The 22,870-nt window shown below is 41.8% G+C and overlaps 1 protein-coding gene across 2 annotated transcripts in view; it reads left to right on the forward strand.

Moving 5' to 3' along the window:
* Window positions 1–6,912: 6,912 nt before the first annotated feature.
* The window catches only part of NELL1 (neural EGFL like 1), a 922,880-nt gene continuing 906,922 nt past the window's right edge, over window positions 6,913–22,870 (forward strand). For both annotated transcript variants that reach the window (XM_069091288.1, XM_069091290.1), the window contains exons 1-2: window positions 6,913–7,268; window positions 19,199–19,327. In XM_069091288.1, coding sequence (XP_068947389.1) covers window positions 7,220–7,268; window positions 19,199–19,327 — 178 coding nt within the window. In that variant the 5' untranslated portion in view covers window positions 6,913–7,219. The remainder of the gene's footprint in view (window positions 7,269–19,198; window positions 19,328–22,870) is intronic.

Consider the following 22,870-nt stretch of genomic DNA (forward strand, 5'->3'; position numbering starts at 1 on the left):
TCCTTCCTTCCTTCCTTCCTTCCTTCCTTCCTTCCTTCCTTCCTTCCCTCCCTCCCTTCCTCCCTTCCCTCTCCTCTTCTCTCTTTCTCCATTTTCGACTCAGGTTAGTTTACCCCCTCTTTAGATATAGTGGTCCCACAGTCCCTGGGACTTACGATATTGATGCCAGAGTTAGCATGGTCACTGATTGTTTTTAGCACCACTACAGCTCAGAATTCCTGAGCTTCAAGCATCCTACCAGCCTTAGCTTCCCCAGTAGCTAAGAATACAGGCATGTTGTCTTCCAATGAGTTTTAATGGAGGGAGGAGAGGGGGACAATTTTCAGGTCAAAGTTGCTGCTTAAGTAAGGCAGGACTGAGTAGAGGAAACTCAACCAGTGATTTGGACATCATAAAGGCCATATTATTGGGGTAGTATTCTTACCTAGTTTTAAAAAAAGAGACAGTCATAGAACTGGAAGAAGAAAAAGAAGTTGGGAAAATATAACTTATTCACAGTAAGAATAGAGATAGCACTGGACAAGGAATCAAGAACTATGGGTGGTTGTCTTGAGTCTGTCTTGTGCCCAAGTCCGTTTAATTCTCTGGGCCTGTTTCCTCACTTATAGAATGAAAAGGTCCAAGTAGATGCACTCTAAGGCCCTTTAGATCTCAAAACTTCTATGATTTTTCTGAGGGCTTGTGTTATGGATAGGTAGGTGTCACCACCTGAGGTGCTTTAAATCTATTGCTTGGACTTATTGACCATCAATATTGACCATCTTCCCATAATGCTCAACAAAACTGTTAAAGTTCAAGTGCTTATTCTCATCTTGAGGTATTTTCAGATCTTAGCTTCTTTGACTAATTGCAATGGCTCTGTATGAAGGACTAAAAGTCATGTGGTTAAAACTTGGATATCACCAACATTGGAGTTATTAGAGCTGGCCATATCAAATGGGTCACGATTTTGTCTATTCACACTGTTTGTTATTATTCCACAGATGCATATCAGCAAATCAAAAAGACTCCCTCAGACTATAATTAAAGAACCCAGTTGGCAATTTATCTGATGGTCAAAATGGGGGAAATCTTTTCTTTTTGTAATTTTCCCCTTGGGAAGGGTAAGAGATCATTAGTGATCTACTACTGATGGAAACTTGAGCATTAATATTTTCTTCATTTTTCCACTGTCTGTGGAATGGACAAGATGACAATGATTTGTTTCTAGAAATCAGAGTGGGAGACATTGAATTTTTGATTTGGAAGGGACTCAGATATCATTTAGTCCAATCCTTTTTTGCATATGAGAGTATTGAAACCTAGAGAGTTTAAAGGTCATACCCAATGACCCACAACAGTAGTGGCAGAGTCAGAACTAGTAAGCTGTAAAATCTTTCCATTGTGCCTGGAAAACTCTTTCTCTTCTCACCTCACCCTCTTGGAATCCCCAAGTTCTCTTCAGGTTTCAGCTCAAGTGCTACCTACTCAGCTAGATTTTCCTGATCTCCCCAGTTTTTAATGCCCCTTTCCAGATATGTTTGGTATTTACTTTCTCCCTGCAGAATGTAAACTCATTGAGGGCAGGGACTTTTTGGTTTTGTCTTATGCCTAGCACAATGCCTGCCACAGCATTTTGATGTAGTGGATAGGGTATTGAATCCAGAGTTAAGAATCAATAATACATTTACAAAACTAGACAATGATAAAACCAATAAAAGTTTACTAAGTACATACTTATGTGCCAGGCATTGTGCCAAGTTCTGGGGGATACAAAAATAGGCAAAAGACAGCCTCTGTCCTCAAGGAGATTATTAGGGGGAGACAATGTGCAAACAAATAGATACAAAGCAAGTTATGCACAGGATAAATAGGAAATAAGTGAGACCTGAGACTATAGTCTGCCTTAGACACTTGTTACCTGTGTGATTCTGGGCAAGTTACTTAACCTCACCAGTCCTCAATTTCCTCCTTTGTAATATGAAAAGATCTAACTCAGTGACCTTTGAGGGTCCTTATAATTCTAAATCTAGAATCCTATGAAATGTTTATTAAATTGAATTGAACTAAATTCAGGTCTCTTGACAAATCTACTTCTTTTTATATTATAATACGTTATAGATTTGGCAGGAGATAGATAGTTGATAAAGAACTAGAACAAGGGGTTGTACAGTAGATGCCACCACCATCTGCACTCTCCACATCTGCATTTGAACTCCCACTGGAAGAAGTCACTTAACTTTGTTATCTAAATTTAACAGAGTGTCTATCCCTGCACAGCAAGCCTTTTAACCATCTTTGTGTCCCAGTTGTATTCCCTATTGACACTGGTCCAAATCTTCTCTTCTCAAAAAATATATCAACTACTCCCTTTTAACCCTCTCAGGTGACCTCACTTCCTATCTTATTGGGAAAATAGGCATCATCAAATATGGGCTCCCTCATCTCTTCTCCTCCACACATCAAAAACTCCCTACTTAACTCTCTTCTTTTGCTTCAGTCTCAGAGTATGAAGCAGTACTTCTCGACAAATTCAATACCTCTATTTGGTTCTTGATCTTATTCTCCCTTGCCTCCACCAAGACTTCCTTACATGGATAATTCTCTGATATGCATGTTTCTCCATCCCCCTGTGAGATTTTCTGGCCCATACAAAGTGGCACTGAAAGTGACAGAGAGAAGAAGCATCCTAAAAGATGGTCCAACAGTTATTAATGAGCAACCAGAGCTGTCCCGAGTATCATTTCCTGGGTTGGTTGATTGGAGAATAGATGGTAGAGACAAGGAGACAAGGAAGAGCAGAATAGACTTGGGGTTGTAAAATCTTGGAATTCCCATGGAACGAGATAATAGGATTTAGTGTTGTAAGAGACCTCAGAAATTGTATAGGTTAAAGCCACTCATTTTTCTTGCCTTTTTTTTGGAGGGGGGAGGGTAGGGCAATTGGGGCTAAGTGACTTGCCCAAGGTCATGGCCTAGTTTTTTTTGTGTGTATGTCAAGTGTCTGAGGCCAGATCCAAACCTGGGTCCTCCTGACTCCAGGGCTGGTGCTCTACTCACTGCGCAGCCTAGCCTCCCCAACTCATTTTATAGGTAAGGAAACCAAGGTTAAGAAAAGTTATGTGACTTAGTCAAGGTCATGAGTGCTGGGATCCAAACTCAATTCTCATAAAAAATCCATCACTCTTTGCACTACACCATACTGCCTACACTGAGAGTGCATGTAGCTGTAAATAATAAAGAACATGGTATTTGATAAACTGTATTCGACTGTTTGGACACACAATTGAGGGAAGTCTGCCTACAGTGTTCCCTCAGAAATTTTCATGTGTTTGTGCTGTGGAGATCACCTGACTCTTACAAACGCCCACCCTCAACAACTCTTCCCAGGAATCAGTCTTTCTAAAAACAATGAGATGCCAGGTATCTAGGAAAGATTTATAACCTATTAACCCTTGTTATGATTAAAGATGCAATGCTACATTGCTATGACAAAGCATAATAGGTCTCATTTTGTTTTCAGTGGAACAACCTAGTCTCACAGGGATTATTGATTACAGAGACTTTAAGATGGATAGGCCCAACTGTCTCACCAAATCCTTGGCCCTGAATAGAGAAGTCTCAGAAGGGACAAGATTGCCATCTTACAGTATTTGGAGTGCTGAGATGAGCAGGAAACATTAGACTTGTTCTGTTTGGTACCAGAGAACTGGGGTGGCTTCCAGCCAGAACTGGGAGCAATGGGTAGAAGAAGCTGAAAAGTTTAGGGTTGGCCACAGGAAAAACTTCCTAAAAATAAGAGATGTTGAATAGTGGAATGGACTGCCTTAAGAGGTGGTTGTTTCTCCTCTTTGTAGGTGTTAGGCAGAAGCTGCATGACCAATTGTGGTGTGTGTGTGTGTGTGTGTGTGATAGTGGGGTTTCCTCTCAGGTCTGAGTAGGCCTAACTGGTCTCTGAGGTCCCTTCCAACTTTAAATTATAGGATTCTATTCCCAAGTCATTGCAGATTTCAAGGTACATTGGGATTTTGAAGTTTTCTAACAGATCATTGTAATGACTAAAGCCATTGGCACCCATCCTTGCCAAGTTTTATTTGAAAACAACTGAGAGAGGAAACATGTCTCACATAATATTATAGTTTCTGGTGTTCTCCTCTAGAAGACTTAACTGGACCTGGGGAATTCTTCCTTCTAGTTTCTGCAAGGTGTTATTTTAATGTTAGACTTACAAATACAAACCTCTAGACAGAAAGAAAAAGTCCTGGCTCTGTAATGAAAACAGTAAGGGCTGCTCTCCCCCTGGGGCCAGAGTTGAATCCCCTTGGAGATGGAAGGAGAATTGGTTGAAATGAGATTAGGCCTGAGTCTTGACATCAGTTTACTTCTTCATTTTCCAACTTCAGCTTTGGAGTGCACTGGGCCCTGTGATTTGTGTGTTCACTTTCCTGCCCTTTAGTAAGGCTGTCAGCAGCCAGAACTAACCTGTTTGCTCACTCTCCTTTCTGCCTGCCAAGGAATCCAAATGTAGAGCACAAAGTGGGACAAAGACCCAGAAGGAAGAATGACAAGGAAAATAGGGCAAGGACCAAAAAACACAATGCAGCCAAAACTCTCCTTTTTAAACATTTCTGATCAGGAAGCCTAGAATAAAATTATTTCTCAGTCTACAAATGAAACAAAGGAAGGTGAGTTTGGAATGGAAGCAAAGAAAGTCAATAGTTGATCCCTTGTAGCGAAGGGGACTCTGGGTAGTGGTCTTGGCAGGAGGAATGTTAAAGGATGAAAATATGGGATAACTTGTGGGAAAACACTCTTTTCTGCCTTCCAAGGCTCAGGGAGAGGGCTATGAGAAAAGGAGCTAAATCAGGAACTTTAAATCATGTGAGACTAATTTAGTATAAATCATATTTTCTGTGGTTTCAGTTTTCATGACTCTGCATCCAGTCAAATAATATATGAAGATGAAAGTGAAGATAAACATAAGGCAGGAGGCAGGAGGAAATCTCAAAGGTCGAAGTTCTCTATGGAGAAGGGTCATGGACCAGAGAAGGTAACATATGGGGAGCTATATGCTTTTGTCTCCTCTTGGGAGAAGCATGGTCCTTCTCAGAAGGGGTTTCAGAAATCTTGCTCCATTACAGAAAAAGTAACAAAGTTTCTGAGAAGTAGGCAGGGAGTTGCCACCCCAAAGATCAATATGTAGATGGATCTGTGATCTCCTTAATGTGGACACTCACATGTTTCTTTTTGACTTCTCCTTCTGGGCAATGCTCTCATAAAGTGAGGATCTCTCCAAGGTGCTGGAGGTTTGCTCTAAGTCTTTTAAAGCTATTTTGAGCACTAGTTGAATACCCTGGTCCTGTCATTCCTCATTTTCAGCTGTGCCATTTGCACACTTTGTATTTCAAACACACTTTTCTTGGATCATGACTTGCACCCCATTTCTCCTGTTCATGTCATCTTTGATTTGCAGGCCTACAACCCACCTTTTCATTGCCCTTTGTAATTCCTTCAGTTTTGCCTCTTTAGTCATTGCTTTAGACCAATGGTGTCAAACTCAAATTGGAGGGGGAGGGGTAGTATTAAACGTTGAAGAGAAGGATCCCTGCGGGTTGCAAATTGACTTAGTTTTAAATGTAATGTCATCCATGTTTTATTGTATTTTTATTTATATTGTTAATTATTTCCCAGTTACATTTTTATCTGGTTCGGGACACACTCGGGGATGTTGCCTGTTTCCGATGCCAATCGAGTGTTTGTTAGATCTCCTTTAAGACAGAACCAAAAATGTATCGGAGATATTAAATGGCCTTTGGCCTGGAGGAAGGTAGGAGTACACACAAACTACCAGATGTCTCAGATCCCAAGCCTACTGTCACCCTGTTCGTGAGACCACAGGCTACGTTTTCTTTTTGTTCTTGACATCTTTTCTGGAAGAAGTCCCCCTCCCCCCATACTCTTCTACTTCTTTCCTTGAATGCCAAACTCTCCAAACTCAAGTCTTCAGGAGGTTTAACTGAGAGAAAGTTGTTCAGAGATGAATGGAGGCCAGAGGTGGTCGTGATGGGGAGAGGGAGGCAGGAGGAGTACAGACTCAGTGCCCAGCCGTTTCTTCCTCTCTCTTCCCCTGCGCTCCCCATGTCCCATCTCCCCCTCCCCCCCAGCCAGCTGCCAGGGCGAATCCTCTCTTAGAAAACCAGTGTTCTCCTGGGTGTTCTTTGAGGAGGGGCCCGACTGGCTGGCTTGGTGGCTGTTCCAGGTTATTGCTTTCTTTATAATGAAACCAGCCACTAGTGCTCTGAAGGCTCCTGGATTCCGGCAGGATGAACTGTAACAACTTCCACAACCCCCAGAGCAGCTTAGCCGTGGCAGGGGCGAGCCTGGCACGTCGGGGAGCTTGTGCTTAAACTGGAGAGAGGCTCTCAACCGGCATCTGGGAGGCGGCGTGCATTTATTTATTTATTTATTTATTTTCTACCCTTCTTGGATTCGTTGTTCTGAGTCCAGCAGGAGCGGCGGTGGCAGCAGCAGCAGTAGCAGCAGCAACCCAGCAGAAGCAGCGGCAGCCACCGTGCTTTGCTGTCCTTCTCCCCCTCCTCCTCCTCCTGCATCTTCCTCCTCCTCCTCCTCTTTCTCCTCCTCCTCCCTCCTCCTCTTCCATCCTCCTCCTGCCCCCCCCCCCCGCCCCCTCCTCCACCTCCTCCTCCTCCTCTGCTGCTGGGTGAAGAAGGCGGATCCAAGCCGCTCAGGAGGGGAGCGCAACCTGCCGGAGTCGTCAAGCCCCTAACGCCTTTCTGGAGCTCTGAGGAGAGCTGAGCCGCAGCGTCTGGGTTTCTGATCCTGAACCGCCGGAGTCGCTGCCTGCTGGGTTGCCCAAGGGTTGGGGTGGGTGGGTGGGAGGGAGGGCAGGGGAGGACGGGGCAGGGCAGCCCGGGCACCCTCCCCGGGCAAGGCGCACCCTCTCCCGGCACGGCGCATGGACTGATCCCGGAGCGCAGCTCAGCACCTCACCACACCGGCTGCTGCTGGCTGACCGAGTCTTCTCTCTCCCTTGGTTGTGCTCGGGGCTCTGCGTGTTCTCCCCGTCCCCGGCCTCTCGGAGTCCCCCACTTCTCACCCTCCCGCTATCAACTTTGAAGGGTCCGTGCACTGCGGGCCACAAGATTTCCGAGAGCTTTCTTTATTTCTGCTTGTTTTCTGTGCGTCCCTTCCCGTGGGGACCCACCGGGAGTCAGTGCCCATGGATGTAATCTTGGTCCTGTGGGTTTGTTTGAGCGCAGCCAGGGCAGGTGAGTGGAGTACGGTATACGTGGGTATTATTGGAGGGGGGTGTGGGGAGGGGAAGACCTGGAAAGGAGACCGAGAATCCATACAAAGCTCCCGGGTAGCGGGGGTACTGGCATCCCAACTGCTCTCCCGCATCTCAGCACTTCTTCCTGGGGGGTAGGGGGCGGTGTAGATTGCAAGGCACTAGCTTTTTCCTCGACCCACCGGCCTCGGGATAAGAGGGTAGGGGATACCTAGACTACAGTGCTGGGAGATGCGGTCCTAAAGACTGCGAGGTGTGGGTGCTAGCGGAGCAGGCGCTCTTTGAGAGTACGCTGAATCCTCCCAGTCGAAGTGGCGAGTCTAGCTCGCCGAACCCGTACCCTGCCTTCCCCAGGGGACAGTGCCTAGGCGTGCAGCAGAAGCCAAGCTCGGATGGCGGAATTCCCCCCCCCCCCCCCCCCCCCCAGTCCCTAAACTTGAGAGGCTCTTTGGACACCGCCCTCCCAGCCCGTAGCAGGGCGGCACAGCCTGGTGAGGAATTCAAGCAGCCTGGAGCCTAAAGGGAGTTCTGAACATGTAGCTCAGACGTTGTACTTGGGGCCGACAGCAGCTGACTGGAAAGGCTGGTGGGTTGGAGCTGGCTAAGCATCCCGACCCCCGGCAGAACCAAGCTCCCCCAACCTCCAGCGCTGTGGGGACTTGGGCAGTGTCCCCAACAGCAAAGTGGAGAATTGAGCAAATGTCTCGGAGAAGCGAAGCAATAGTGACTGTCCGGGTGAATCCCCACCTCCCTTCTCCTGATTCCTTAAAAATGAAAAGATTTCTTTTTAGTTCAGGATAATGGGTCCCACTCTCTACTTCACTTTGCCTTTTAAACTCCAGGCTTATTAGCAAATTTCTGCATCCTGCCCTTTGTCCCTCTCCTCTTCTCCCTTCACTGGGCATACTGGGGGCTGGTGAAGGGTGGGGCACAGCGAGGAAAAGATCAGGTTCGTTCTTTCTTCTCCATTTGATTAGTGAAGACGGTGGGTGGGAGAGAGAAACGAAGTCTCTGCCCATTCCCAGGGAGTTGGAAAGTGGCCCAGTGGCCCTGACCAGGAGACCCTTTTCATTTCCTGCCACTCTGGGGTTCCGTTGCTTATCCTAGGTGGTTTTTGCAGTCAGTGCCTCTCACCCTACCCCACTTCAACCCAACCTGCCCCAGGACCTCAACTAGAAGCCTGATGAGGTTCCCTTTCTTCTGAAACCTTCCTTGTTTTCTCCACCTGGGGAACCAAGATGTATTGGAAGAAGGTTTAGGGGAGACAGGGGAGGTTTCTAAGAGAGAAAAGTTCCCGGAGCTCTCCCCCATCATTATGACAGCTTGTGGACTGAATCAGAGTTGGGTTCAGAGAGGGAAGACAGTCTTGTCCTCTCACCAACCTCTGCTAACCCCTCCCTAGCTCAACCCCATCTCTTGCTCCCCTCTCCCCCTTAACCACAACGTTAGGAACTTGTCTGGGTCCAAGGATTCACTTTTGGCCTTTGCCCAATTCAAGGAACACTTGGATGCTCTTGCCTTCATCGGTGAGAAATGACAGATACTCCTCCCTTCCCTCCCAAACAGCCCCATTAAATCTTCTTTGGGAGTCAGAGTTTCTTTCCCATTGCTCACGTTTGTCTTCCTCCTGCCCATCTCACCCTGGTCCCAGGCTGAATGGAAAGGCAAAACTCATTCTGGCTTTGCTCAGCTGTCTCTTGAGTCAATGCCCACCAGGAGGGGTTATTCTATGCAAAATCCAACCACCAACAACAGCAAGCTTTGGTCAGGCTGCCTAACTCTGGGCTGAGGGGTATGACCAAGAGCTCTAGCTCTGGTTCTGACATCACCCCTCCCTAGACTTTCAAGGGAGGGCTCAGTTTGAACTGAGTCGACTTCTTTGGATGCCAGCATACCAAGTATTCCCAAGAACATATTGTAGGAAATACCAAGTGTCCAGCTTAACTACTATAGTCAAATTGAAGCACTTCCATAAATGCTTATCTATACATGCTTCCCTGTGGAAGAGAGCATGTTTTCCATTACTTGTTTAATCAGGAGACCTTAAACCCTATCTTAAAAAGTGAAACATAATTTCCTCATCTGAAAACCTCATTATTGTTTGGAAAGCATCCATCCCTAGGTTCTTGAAGGCTGTGCCTACTGTTCTTCCAAGTGTTACTAAGCTAACTGGATTGTAATTTATACATGTATATATACACACGTATACATATGTATAGATATAGAGATAAATATAAATGTGGCCTTTGAAGACTAGCCTAACTAAGCTAGAGAGAGTTATCATCAGAGGGTTGGTCACTGTGGGATACAGTTTTTTTTTTCTTGAGTGAATATGCATGTTTGGCTTGGTAGAACATTAGCTGTCTATTAAGGTTTGGATCAACCTTGCTGAAGGGAATGTAGCCACATGAGTAAAAATCACAAGCCCATAAATTAAAGCACAAATACTTCAGGGAAGATGTTAGCTTGGAATGTATTTGTCAGTTTGTATACTTGGGGCCAGTGGCTGTGTATAGAGGCTCATGCATGCTTAAGGGTGGTCAGTGGGAGAAGAAAGACACCCTAGGGTGGAATAAGGTCTTCTTCTGTGGAAAGGGAAGAAATCAATAGTTTGGAATGGCTGTCCCTCAACTTGTTGGAATGCAGACACTGCCAGGCAGGAAGTGCCCTTGGATGGGGCTGCTGCCAAGTGGGCAGGACTAGTAAGAGAAGAAGCACTCTTAGTGCTGTGATGCTCTCTATATCCCATCAATTTTCTGTCCTGAGGTGAAATTCTAGGTGCCTCATCCTGGTTATAATGTTTTAGAATACCATTGGGAATATGTGAGGTTTTGTGTGTTATTTGTACATGGTCATACCTTGGTTTTCTAAGAAAGAATCAACAAGGGGCCATGGAGGCAGCTGGGGACATGGGAGAATTCTGACTAGATTCCCTTATGTGCAATTTGTTAGAATATGGTAGGTAAGGTTTTTTTTAATTCTTCCAAAGAACCCATTATCCCAGGGTTACACATCAGTCCTCCCAATAGGCAGCAAGGCTTGCCTAGTGATTAGTTTATCTGAAACTGCACACCCACTTGGAAAGTTTATTTATCTCGTGTTAACAATTGTTTCTTTGGGTTGTTAACAGTCAAGGATGAAACAAACATGCCATTGGCTTAGTGAGCTACTCAAATATCATCTCTTTTTAGTGGAAATGAATAGATCCTATCAAACACACTTTAATTAAAGTGGGACTCAGAGCAGCCAGGCTAGCAGTAGTTACTTAACTTACATATGAAAGATCTAATGATAGGTGCCACATAGAAATGCTGGGTGAATTGTTAATTCTGATGACATTTATTCACAGGATAATGTGGAATACATGAGGCAGCCACATGTAGAGCCTGAGTCTGAGAGACAGGTTTAAGTCTCACCTGTGACACATATTGGCTATGTGATTCTAGGCAAATAATTTAACCTCTCAGAGCCTCCACTCAACCCTTCAAGACTAGAGATCAAAAAAATAGTCGAAGATTTGTACTGTTAGAGGAAGTTTCTTTGCTGATAGTTCCCTAAACTAATAAAATCACAGGTCAGGGTAAAAATGAAAAACAAAACAAAACATATGTATGGTATAGGTAAGAGATGCTGTTCTTTGGTCTGGCAAGTGTTGTGGAAATTAAAAAAATATATAATTTTTGGCATCATCTAGTAAAATAGCAGTAATCATGAAAATTTGTAGTGAAAATCAACAAGAAGTCTGAGTTCTCCTCTGGTATTCTCATGGTCAAAGGATGCCCACAGCCCATTGGGAAAACCACTGCAGCTGTAATGAAACATTGGTATGAGATGGACAAAAGCAGAACAGATGAAGACATGGATAGGCTACAATCTGTATCTTTGGAGGAAATATCCTGATTGATGAATTGATAGATAAACTGGGGCTTTGGAATATCAGAGCAATAACTTTAGAAGGCTGCAATAATAACACTGCCTTTTGTTAACACCTTTGCTCAGAGACCTCCAAGCACAAACATGGAAATACATGAGAATCAATGGGCATTTACCCACTGGCTTTCCATGTTGTGGGGTTCTCCTCCAGAGACAATGGGGTAAAGAGGGAGGACTTTTGAAGATGAGCATAATTCTAAGTGACATTTATCTAGCCTCTAAGTCTGTGCAGAAGAAAGGCAGCTTGACTAAGTGGATAGAGGGTGATCATAGAATGAAGAAGTTCACATCCTTCACATGATACATATTTATTGTTTGATCAAGGTAGTTTATCTTTTAATGCTGAGACAGGAAGGGGATTTTCTACTTTGATAAAATCTCAGGTCTGGATCAAAACAGGAAAAAAAGCTCTACAAAACCCTTTAACATTTAATAGCATATTGGTCCCCACAACAATCTGGTGAGGTAGGTAATAGATTACTATCCTATATTCTACATAGAATATTCTATATTAGCATATATTCCATAGGATAAAAATTATCATTAACATTCATGCTGCACTTTAATGTTCACAAAAACACTTTCTACATATAATTTCATTTGATCCTGATGACAGTCTGGAATGGTAGGTGCTGTAATTGTTTCCATTTTACAGAAGAGGAAACTGAGGCTGAAAAAGTTGAGTGACTTAGCCAGAGTCATACAGCTAGTAAAGTGTCTGAGACAGAATTTAAACTGAGGTTTTCTGGACTCTTCTAAGTCCAATATGCTGTCTATTACACCACCCCACATTGCTGCCTACTATTCTTATCTTCATTTTATGGGGAGGGGTGACTATAACTTTCTTGAAATAGGAAACTGCCAATGAAGAAGCTTTCTCTGCCAATGGAGTCCATCAAGGTCACAGACTATAATTTAGACCTTAGCAGATGTCAAGGGGCTGTAAAAGGTTAAGCTACTTGCCCAGGGTCACATAACCAGTATATATCAAAAGCAGGGCTTAAAACCAGATTTTCCTGACTCTCATCCTCATCTTCCAGTTTAAAAAGCAGTCTCAGAAAAGTTCAGTGACTTGCCTAGGGTAACCTAGTTACTAAGATGGTCAAGCCCAGGTTGTTGGACTACAGGAATACTCAATTTTTATTCCTTCCAAAGCTCTAGGGCTGAGGTGTCAAAGGCACGTCCTCAGTAATCTCAACCAGATCAAAATGTAATTGGGACATATTTAGTAAAATAAAGAAAACCACAATAAAACATAGATAACACCACATTTTAAGACTAAGCCAATATGTGACCTACAGGGATATTTATGTATGGATTAGTGACCCCCATTTTTATTTGAATTTGATAACTGCTGGGAGTGGTGAGGGGAGATGGGGCCAGGGGCCAGGGTGGGGGAAAAGGGGGACAGATGGGATTGCCTTATAAGGAAGAGAAGACTCATGAAAAGGATACCATTCACCTGTTTTTAATTTATTATTAAATTAGAGAGTTGTAAGCATCTTCTGTGAGCAGACATCTAAAGGAAGATAGCCTGGGCAGAAGAGGTGCTGAGAAAGGAAGTGAATTCCTCCTTTAATAGCACAGTTGGAGTTCAGTGGATTTAGTAAATTTGCTGACAGAAAAGGTGTTTAAGTGGGAGAAGATGTAAAATTACTAGCCAACCTTTGTCTTGTGCCATTTGGGCTAAGAAAAGCATGACTACAGGGGAAGGAGATTACATCTGAGGATGAATCACATTAAGGCAGATTTTGTGGGAGCCCTGACCCACTTGGTGCAAAGTGAACTCAATGGAATTTAGAACAGCCCATCCCAGTGGGGTGGGGTAAGATGTGGACCAGCATCAGGCAGAGCTTCCTGATTCTCGGGACTGGCCCTTGGGCCTCTGGGATATTTACACTTTTTTCTTCGAAGTTGCTTAGAAATAGTTTATTCTGAATAATTCCAATTCCCCAGCTGGTGACATTTGTAGAACACATATACTAAGAGGGAAAACTTTTAAGAGTTTAATAGGCTTCCTGAAAAGGGCAAAGGCTCCAAACTCAGGTATGAGCAGAAACCTTTTCTCTCTCCCTTCTTCTTTTAGGAAGCCAGTTCTTTCAGTCCATGTTTAGGGTCGGGGCAGGGGGCAGGCAGATGCTACTTCATTAATAGGTTTCCTGATTCCTCGGGTACTATGTGAAATTATATCCTTTGCCCAATCCTATTCTTAGCATGAGACATTTTCATCTTGTAGGGGACAAATTTAAAGGAAAGAAAAGAGAAGAAAAATCGGTGTTCAGGAACATAATTGATTTCTTTTCCCATCAATTCATTAGATCATAGATTTGGGGTTGGAAAGACCTTAGGGGTCACCTAGTCTAATCTCTTTTTTTATGGATGAGGAAACTAAGGCCCTGGAAGGTAATAGATTCCTCCAAAGTCATATAATTAGTAAGTTTCACAGCCAGGATTCAAACTTGAGTGTCCTGAGGTTATCAATTCAAGACTATATTATACTATACTGTATTATGCTATATTTTCTTTTTAAAAACTTATTACACTTTATTTCTACTACATATAATTATATCATCATACTATATTTTCTTTTAAAAATCTTGTCTTTATTGATATAGTTTGTTTGCACACTGCTTTCACTTCTGAATCCACCTCTTTCCTAGTGAGCTATCTTTTGTAGCAAATATTAAAAAAGAAAGGGAAAATGGCAATTTGGCAAAACCAGCTATGTTTGAGAATATATGCAATATTACACACCTATACTTCTCCACATCTGCAATGAAAGCAGGGAGAAGCATTTTCTTAATCTTTTTTTGGGAGGGGTCAAGCTTGACCATTATAATTAGATAGGATTTTTTTCAATTTATATTATTGTAGTGATTTTATATGTTTTTTTTCCTGTTACTGGTTATTTTACTCTGCATCAGTTTATACACATCTTCTTATGCTTCTCCGAATTGCTAATATTCATTGTTTCTTTTTTTTTAAGCAATAGGGGTTAAGTAACTTGCTCAAGGTTACACGGCCAGTTATTTCTGGGTGTGGTGCTAAGTATCTGAGCCCGGATTTGATCCCCAGGTCACCCCGACAGTGGAGCCGGTGCTCTTACTCACTGAGCCATGTGGAATATTCATTGTTTCTTATAGCACAATAATAGTCTGTTATATTGACATACCATATACCAACTATTTAGCCACATTCTAGTGGATAGACTGTGTGACCATGGGCAACTCACCTCTTAGTGATTAAATGATCAATACCCAGGCAATTCTCTAAGGCAATAAGTGACTCTACATTGGTGGAGGGAGTTTCTACACCCAGAGTTGTCTACATCATTGGATGTACAGGTGTGGATTTTGTTTCCATTTCTTTGCTACCGAGGTGCTCCTATGATTATGTTAGTGTATGGAAGGAAGGAAAGAAACAGGCATTTATTATATATCTATATCTGTATCTATATCTAGTATGTGTTAGCCACTGTGCAGAACTTTACAAATATCAAATCTCAACCTCACAAAATCTCTGCAAGGTAGATGTGCTATTATTATCTCCATTTTACAGCTGAAGAAACTGAGGCAAAGAGATGTTAAGTGACTTGTACAGGATCACCCAGCTAGTGTCCTTTCTTGTGTCCATTTAAAAAATTTTTGACCTCCTTGTTGGCATATGCCTAGAAACACAGTCCTTTTGAAAAAAGCCATTCAGTTATCGTTGGATCGGAAATCCTCAGAGACAGAAGTAAGGATGGGTAGGGGGAAGAGTGTCCATGTCCATGTTTAAAACAAAGACATGGTGGAAGTTCTTCAGAGGGTATCTGGGCATTTCTTGAGGGTATCAACCTTGGCAAAATAGAGTGTGTACTTTTTGTATGTTGGTAGTGGAGTGAAAGAGAAGAAGGAACAATGTCTTGAGTTTCTCGAAACTATTTTAGATGACAGAAATATAAGACAATATGTAGCTTGCTTGCTTTCAGAAAATCACTATATGAATTCTTTGCCTTATATTCTTAAGGTAAAAATAGAATCCCTGGAGTGGCTAGGTGGCCCAGTGAATAGAGCACCAGCCCTGGAGTCAGGAGGACCTGAGTTCAAATTTGGCCTCAGACACTTAACACAAAAACTAGTCATGTGACCTTGGACAAGTCACTTAAATCCAATTGCCCTGCCTTCCCTCCTCCAAATAGAATCCTGCCATCTGACGTTGATTTCACTGCCCCTTGAGTTCACTAACACAAACTGACAGTAAATGTCAGGTCACTCAGGGAAAATTGGAGGCATCAGGTGTCTTATGCCATTGGGGGCAGATTGGAACTGGTTCAAGGATCTAAGCTGGATGCATTCTTGCAAGGCACAAGGAGTACTCAGGTAGGACTTTTTGGTCTTGGATCAACTCTGTACGTTCCTTACACATAGCAGTCTCCTAACAAACACTTATTGACTTAAATGGTTTCTTCTGAGTGGAATTCTTTCTCACTTAAAGCAGCATCCTTGCTAATGCTTTAGGAAAGAGCTCCATCCTGTTTTCTAGATTATAACTTTGCATGGGCACCTTGGTTTTCTATGAAAGTGGAGATGTGGGCTGCAGAGGGTCAGGTCTTCTGTGACTCATCCACACCCTGTGGCAGGGACAAAGTTAAAGAGGTCCTGACTTATGAACAGAATCTTGGCTAATGAATTTGCTAATTATTCTTTTTTTTGCTGAAAATATTAGTGGGCATTCTCTGCCATTTGTATTCATTCCCTTCATAGGTTGAACAAAAAGATGTTGGTAGCATTACGGTCTTTTTTAGAGTAGAGGTCCAGCTTACAAAGAAATGTTGGCATTTCGTCCTCTATTCATCTATCTCTTGACTGTTTTAAGTCCTTTCTCATATTATACTTATGACTCTGCAATTTAATTAATTATTGAAATATATCATGGTGTCTTCCAAATTAGGAAGGATAACTTATTAGGTTAGGATGGATACCTTGTTAACCTGACCAGATTTTTCATACCCCTTTTTTTTGGGGGGGGTAGTCTAGACCTGTGAGTTCAACAGTGTATCAAATTCCAAGCAGACACTACCTCTACCAATGCAGAGTCACTTTCAGTCTTAGAGAATTGTCTGGAACGCTAAAAGGTGAGTGACAAAATGCCTTGCATGTGGGCACAACTAGCACATATCCCAAGCAAGGCTTGAACTCAGATCTTCTTCCATACTCCAAGCCTCACCCTCGATTTTCCACACCAGGTTTCTTCTTATCCAAAGAATATTACATTAAAATATTGCAGAAATTTGACTACTTTAAAAGTTTTTGGAGAAATCCTGAGATCATTTTCTGTCCCTCCCTCAATTTCCTCACAGAATCCCTCTCCCCTACTCTAGCCATATTTTCACCGGAGACAAGGTTAAAGAAGGAATTAGGGATCTGACTGTATGGAAAGGTTGGGAATTGGGTGGGATAAGGGGGTACTCTCAGAGGTATGTTGTGGCCAGCTCAGAGCAGCTGGAGAGAACTGATTGCTAAATTTTCAATGTGAACATTTATATTTCTTAAATTTACAATGTTTACAAATTGGGGCTTGATTTGTTGTTGTTTTTCTTTAAATTTTGTTTTTGATTATCAAGAATTAAGTTAAGAAAAGTTAAGTTAAGTTAAGTTAAGAAAATGTTAATAGAGCAGATTAAATTTAGACATGTGTCCTGCATACATACATCTGTCTCCCCTCCCCCACTGTTAAACATTTATGGCACACTGTTGGGTACTCTGTATAAATCTGCAGAGCATTAGCGGTAATTAGCAGGTAGTTCAAGAGCCTAGAAGTAGAAGGAAAAGAGATGTAGTTCCAGTTCAGTGCCCCATTCTTAGGATACAAGTAACCTCGATATCAAATCCAGAAAATGGGTAGTAGATCTGGGGTCAAACCCAGTTCAAGCAGGACAGTCAGTGTCTACTATGTGCTGGGCATACTATGCACCAGGCATTGTGCAGAAGGTAACCTGAATCTGAAAGCAATGAATCCAAAGAAAGAGGTCTTCATACAGAACAAGGTCAGGGACATAGCACGGAGAGGGAATTCAGATGTAACAACCGTATTTGGGATGAAAGCATGCTAATTACACCCTTCTCGCTCAGCTGAGGGCCAGTCACCTGTGTGCTCAGAGAGTTCATAACTACTTGGTAACCTCCGTTATTCAACTGAAGTGCCCTGGGAAAAATAGCCACATCTACTAACCTTCCTACGAGGGATAAATTTCATCTATTTCTCTCCTATGAATAAAATGACTGACCCAGGGTTATAAAAGAATCAATAACAAATTTAATTGGCATCTAGATTTTTCAACATTTCTCTCTTTCTTAGAGGAAAAATTAAAATAAGGAAAAGGAAGCCTATATGCATTCGTGACAAAAAACTGAAGGCAATGATTTTCAAATAATTTAATGGTTTAGGATTTTCTTTCCTTTCCAGGGGTGGGGATTAATTCATTGGGGCTTGGAGAAGATGAACCGGAAAGCTGCTGCAGCCTCTATATTTGGGGACTGAAATCCCCGCACTCCCCCTCCCCCAGGACAGTAGAAGAAGGAGACAAACAGAGATAGGGAGGGATGTGAGTTAGAAACAGCTTGGTAGGGGCAGAGGAGTAATTACTCAAATCCTCTTCCCTATTCCCAGGCCAGCCAATGGCCAGCTGTGCCTTTAATTTAACCCTTTGTTTGAACATTGCAAAAAAAGGGGGGGGTATTCAGAGAAGACTTGGTTGGCAGCAATTATTTAGGGCAGGGAAAGAGAATGGAATAATTTGGTAGCCAGTGTTTTTGTTTGAATGCTTTTCTCCAAATTTGCAGGACAAAGAAGGAGATATGTAAGTCAATATGGTAATCATAGTTCACCTCATTTAAGTGACCTTCACCCCCTGTCTCTACTGGACAAATTCAATGTGAGATTTACAAAGCTTCCATACTACCATTAGGCAAAAGTTGACAGCTGTAGCTGATTAAGGCATCTCCAGCAGCGCAACCAAAATTGCACTATTGAGATGCTAAGTGTAGACCCAGACTTAATGAATGATTTAGCATAGACAACTGGATAGAATGTGCCGGGGACATTATTAGGGTTTTCTTTTGCTTTTTCCTTTGATAATTGGGAATCACTTTGCAATCAAGAACAAGTTATTGCACCTTGTACCCCCTCCCCCACCTCCTGATTCCAAGCAGGTTTTCTTTGTTGCTTCTTCTTCTCATCCAAAATGGAAGGCTTAGGCCTCTGAGATGAGCAAAAGATACCCCGGCCCTTGTCCTTAGTCCCAGGAGGTGGGTTGTGTACTCAGGCTTCTATCTGGAAGTCATACTGACTGGAAACTTATGAGGGAGATAAAAATTGTTTTTCTTCCCAGAGAAACAGCTTGGGAGTAGAGTGCTAGACACAAAGTCTGCAAGACAGTTGACATCCTGCTTTTGACACTGTAGTGGGACCTTGGACAAGTCCCTCAACTTCCTTATCTAGAAGATGGGGATAATAATACTTCTAGCACCTTCCTCTCAGGCTTGTGGTAAGGCTTAAATGAGATAATGTAGGTAAATCGCTTTGCAAACTTTAAAGCCCTCTAGAAATGTCAGTCATTATTATTTTTATTCTGTTCCATTTCTGCTTCTTTCTCCAGGCAAAAGCCTCCTTTATCCCCTTTGTTACAGGCAGTTAGGTTTTGATTAATTGGGGGCACTCTGGGGACATCCCTGATTGTGGAGATAGAACAGGAGCTCTCTTGTCTTTCTCAGAATCTCTAGCATGGGGGGAGGGGGATGCTGATGTAAAAAGTGAGAGTAAAGAAGGTAGTAGCAATAAGGAGAAAAAGATTTCCTTTTTCCTTTTGAGAGTGCTATTGTAGTTATATCCTTGTCTCTGAAGGCATCTATATTCTCTCCACACTTGACTGTAGTCTTCTATGTTGCCAATATGATTTTGTATTTTAAGCTGAAATGTCTCTTTGTTTCTTTTCAGTGGTAGGCTTCGGAATGGACCCTGACCTTCAACTTGACATTATCACTGAGCTTGATCTTGTGAATACGACTGTTGGAGTTACTCAGGTGTCAGGATTACACAATACCAGCAAAGCATTTTTGTTTCAAGGTAAACACAGCTCTTCCTATGTATGAAGGTAGTTTTTTTTTGTTTAGAAGAGATTGATTCATGAAAATAAAATTTCCAGAAATTGCAGTTTTCCTCCAACCCTACCCTAGCCCTTCTACTAGGTGACTTAAATATTTATATTAATGTATCCTCAAACATGGTGACCTTCCAGTTTGTCAATCTTTTCAATTCTATGACCTCCCTTTTCAGTATACCTAGGCAAACAGTAAAGATAATTATTTGTGATATAGTGGGACATGCATTGGCAGTGAAGTCAGAGCACTCAATCCTAGGTCCACTATTTACCTGAGTGCTCATAGGTTGAACTTCATTTTCCCTATTTGTAAAATAAAGAGGACTAGAATACATGGCCACCTGAAGTTCCTTCCAATTCTATTTTTATAATTCTTTTTTTTAAGCTATCGGGGTTAAGTAACTTGCTCAAGGTTACATGGCCAGTTATTTCTGGGTGTGGTGCTAAGTATCTGAGCTTGGATTTGATCCCCAGGTCATCCCGACACTGGAGCCGGTGCTCTTACTCACCGAGCCACTTGGCTGCCCCTATTTTTATAATTCTATGACCTTTATTCTGCTTAACTTTAGAAGTCATGACTAGAGTGAATGAATGCCTGATAAAGGCAAGAACTTCCAAAAGATTAGGCACTTAGTAAGTGTTGATTGATGGACTAGAACTTTTCAAAAATGAAATGGGCTTCCTTGTTAGGTAATTCCTCTGTTTCAGCATTATTCTAGCAGAGTCTGGAGGATGTTTTAGGAGGTGGGTTTACACTTTACATCAAGGTTGGACTAGATCAATGAGATTATTTTCAGCTCCAAGATTCTATATTATTTTGGCTTTTTTTTTTACTTAAGTAGCTCAAAGTATGTCTGATAAAAATCTAACACCCCCAAATGTGTAAGAAATTAAGATAAATTTATCATGGTGAGACAAATTCTTCAGTCAATAAATGGTTAAGAAATGCACAGACTGCCTATAAAAAAAAGAAACAGAAATTAATAACCACTTGTAAAAGTTGTTTAAATCTTCCAATAAGGAGAGAAGTGCAAGTTAAAACAATTCTGAGATGTCATTTTATAGTTATTAAATTGGCAAAGACAGTTAAAAACAATAAAATTCAATGTTGGCAGGGTTGTTGGAAAAATAGGCTTGCTATACAGCTAGTGTAACCTTTAGAATCTTTTTGGACAATAATATGGATGTATACAGTATATGTATAATATGTGAAATACATTATTCATGTAAGTATACATTATACATGTAGCTTTGTAGGATTCTTAGATTCCTTCAAAGTGCAGCTTACTAATATGTTTCCTAATTCCTTGAGTTGGCGGCCGTCTTTACTTCTGGAAATTGCTTCATATATACTTTGCATTACGTTTTATTTTCCCAGTAGTATTGAAGTTTCTCTTTTCTTTTTTCCCCTTTCTTTTGTGTTCCTAGAACCTAATATGGTGTTTTAAACATAGTAGGTTCTTAATGAATGATTGATGTATTATTGAATTGAGTGCACACTAAGCATTTCAAAACTGACTGTACTTCCCTTTAATCCACTGACATGACTAATAGGACTTTTTCTTATTAATTTTGAGACTAGATCTTCCCATTTTGTTCAGGTAAGAAGTACAGGGTCCAGTTATGGGCCTGATTCCAAAATTGATTAGCCCAGAAGTTTTGATCTGTCCCATTTTTTCTGACCTGGGCTAGTTAGCAGACTAGTGATTATCAGCCATTAGGGGTTCACTCTTTTGGTTCTGGTCTTAGTTCAGACATCTAATTGACTTTTACAACTCAGAACTCCTGAGTTCAAGCAATGCATCAGCCTCAATCCTTACCTGCACACCTATCCTGTTTAAATGAAGAAATGACCCATGTAGCAAAAATATCAACAGCTTCATTCGTTCTCGAAAAACCTGGAAAAATCTTAGGTCTGACTGGTGGATGGTCAAACAGAGAGTATCAGAGAAATGCCATGGAATATATCGTTCTTTCATAAGAAATGACCAATAATGAATAATAAAAAGAAATGTTAAAAACACGTGATGCAGAGTGAAAAAAGGATAGTTAAAACAACGACGAAGGTGGCACAAAATGATAAAAAGAAAAGTGTTGCTTTATCAAATCTAATGCTTTTATAAAACCGATCGTCAGTAGACAATGGGATCTTGTATTTTCTGCACTTCTTAGTTATGTGCCTGGCGAAGCAGAAAGAGCAGAGGTTGGAGTACTACACTTAGAGTAATGGAACCCGAGTTTCTATCCACATTCTGTCCCTTATTCCTTGGATGATCTTGGACAAGTCACTTCCTATGTCTTCGGTTCAATTTGCTCCTCTATAAAATGAAGAGGTTGGACTATGTGACCCCTAAGGTTCCTTCCAACTCTAGAATTTTGATCCTATACATTCTAATGTAAAAAATTACTCACAATACACCAGCTTCTTCATTTCTCTTTTTTTTCTAATTATGGATAGCCTCAATGCCTACAAAAACAAGTTTCAGAGAGATATTCAGACAACATGTTCTTTTAAAATAGAAATGAGAAAGTCCCATGTGGCAGTAACTAGTAATCCCTCTTCCCCTTTCTCCCCTTCTTCCTCCCATTGTCCTTCCTCTCCCTCTCCTTCTGCCCCCCCCATCTCCTCTCTGAATCTCTGTGATATTTTGCAAACCAATCCATGAGTATCTTCAAAATTGTATTGCCTTTAACATGGAGGCTTAGCTTTAAAGGTTTATTCCAGCAAGGTATCATCCATTAATATGCTAAAGTCATTCAAAATCCCATGATAAATTCAAACATAGAAGTACCTTTGTTCAATCATCCTCAGTGATTATTGTTCCTCTGTATCCTGCTCTGATGAGACTGCATCTATTGTGTTGGGTACCACATTTCATTGGTTTTTACATTACCACATTGGTAAGTTGGAGAGTATCCAGAAGAAGGTGACTGGAATGGTGTAGGGCCTTGAGCTCATGCCATTTAATATCATTTTGGGGAACTGGGACAGCCTAGTGCGGCGGAAAAAGTGGTTTCCTTAGTAATCCTGTGTTTTGTTTTTAATTTATGCATTTAAAATATTATTCTGACAAGGGTGCTTAAGAATCACCAGACTGTCAAAGGGGTCTGTGATACAAAAGAGGTTAAGCATTTCTGATTTAATAGAAAGGGAACAATTGAAGGTTGCATTTGTGCTGTTAGATTGTGTCAGTGACATATGACTTTATGTACTCTAGTATGAAATAAAGGTATGACAAAGGATGAAAAGTTCAAACAATAGTAAATTATGAGAACTTCCTGAATTGTATCTGGTCATACAACAAAATTGTTTTGTAGCAGCACTTTGGCAAGTATCCCAGAACATACAGTATTGGATGTTTTGGAGAGAAATTCTGGGAGGCTATGTATGTAGATGATTAAGGTTGGTTCATGGAGAATTCTTGAAGAAGGAGGTGTTAGATAAGGAAGAAGTCCTTAATTGGAGAGGAACAAAGAGGGAGGGAAGGAGAGAGAGAGAGAGAGAGAGA

Source organism: Petaurus breviceps, unplaced genomic scaffold (genome assembly GCF_028583685.1).
Source record: "Petaurus breviceps papuanus isolate PSGF00001 unplaced genomic scaffold, PetGlider_PUasm1.0 188, whole genome shotgun sequence".
In the NCBI taxonomy this organism is placed as follows: domain Eukaryota; kingdom Metazoa; phylum Chordata; class Mammalia; order Diprotodontia; family Petauridae; genus Petaurus; species Petaurus breviceps.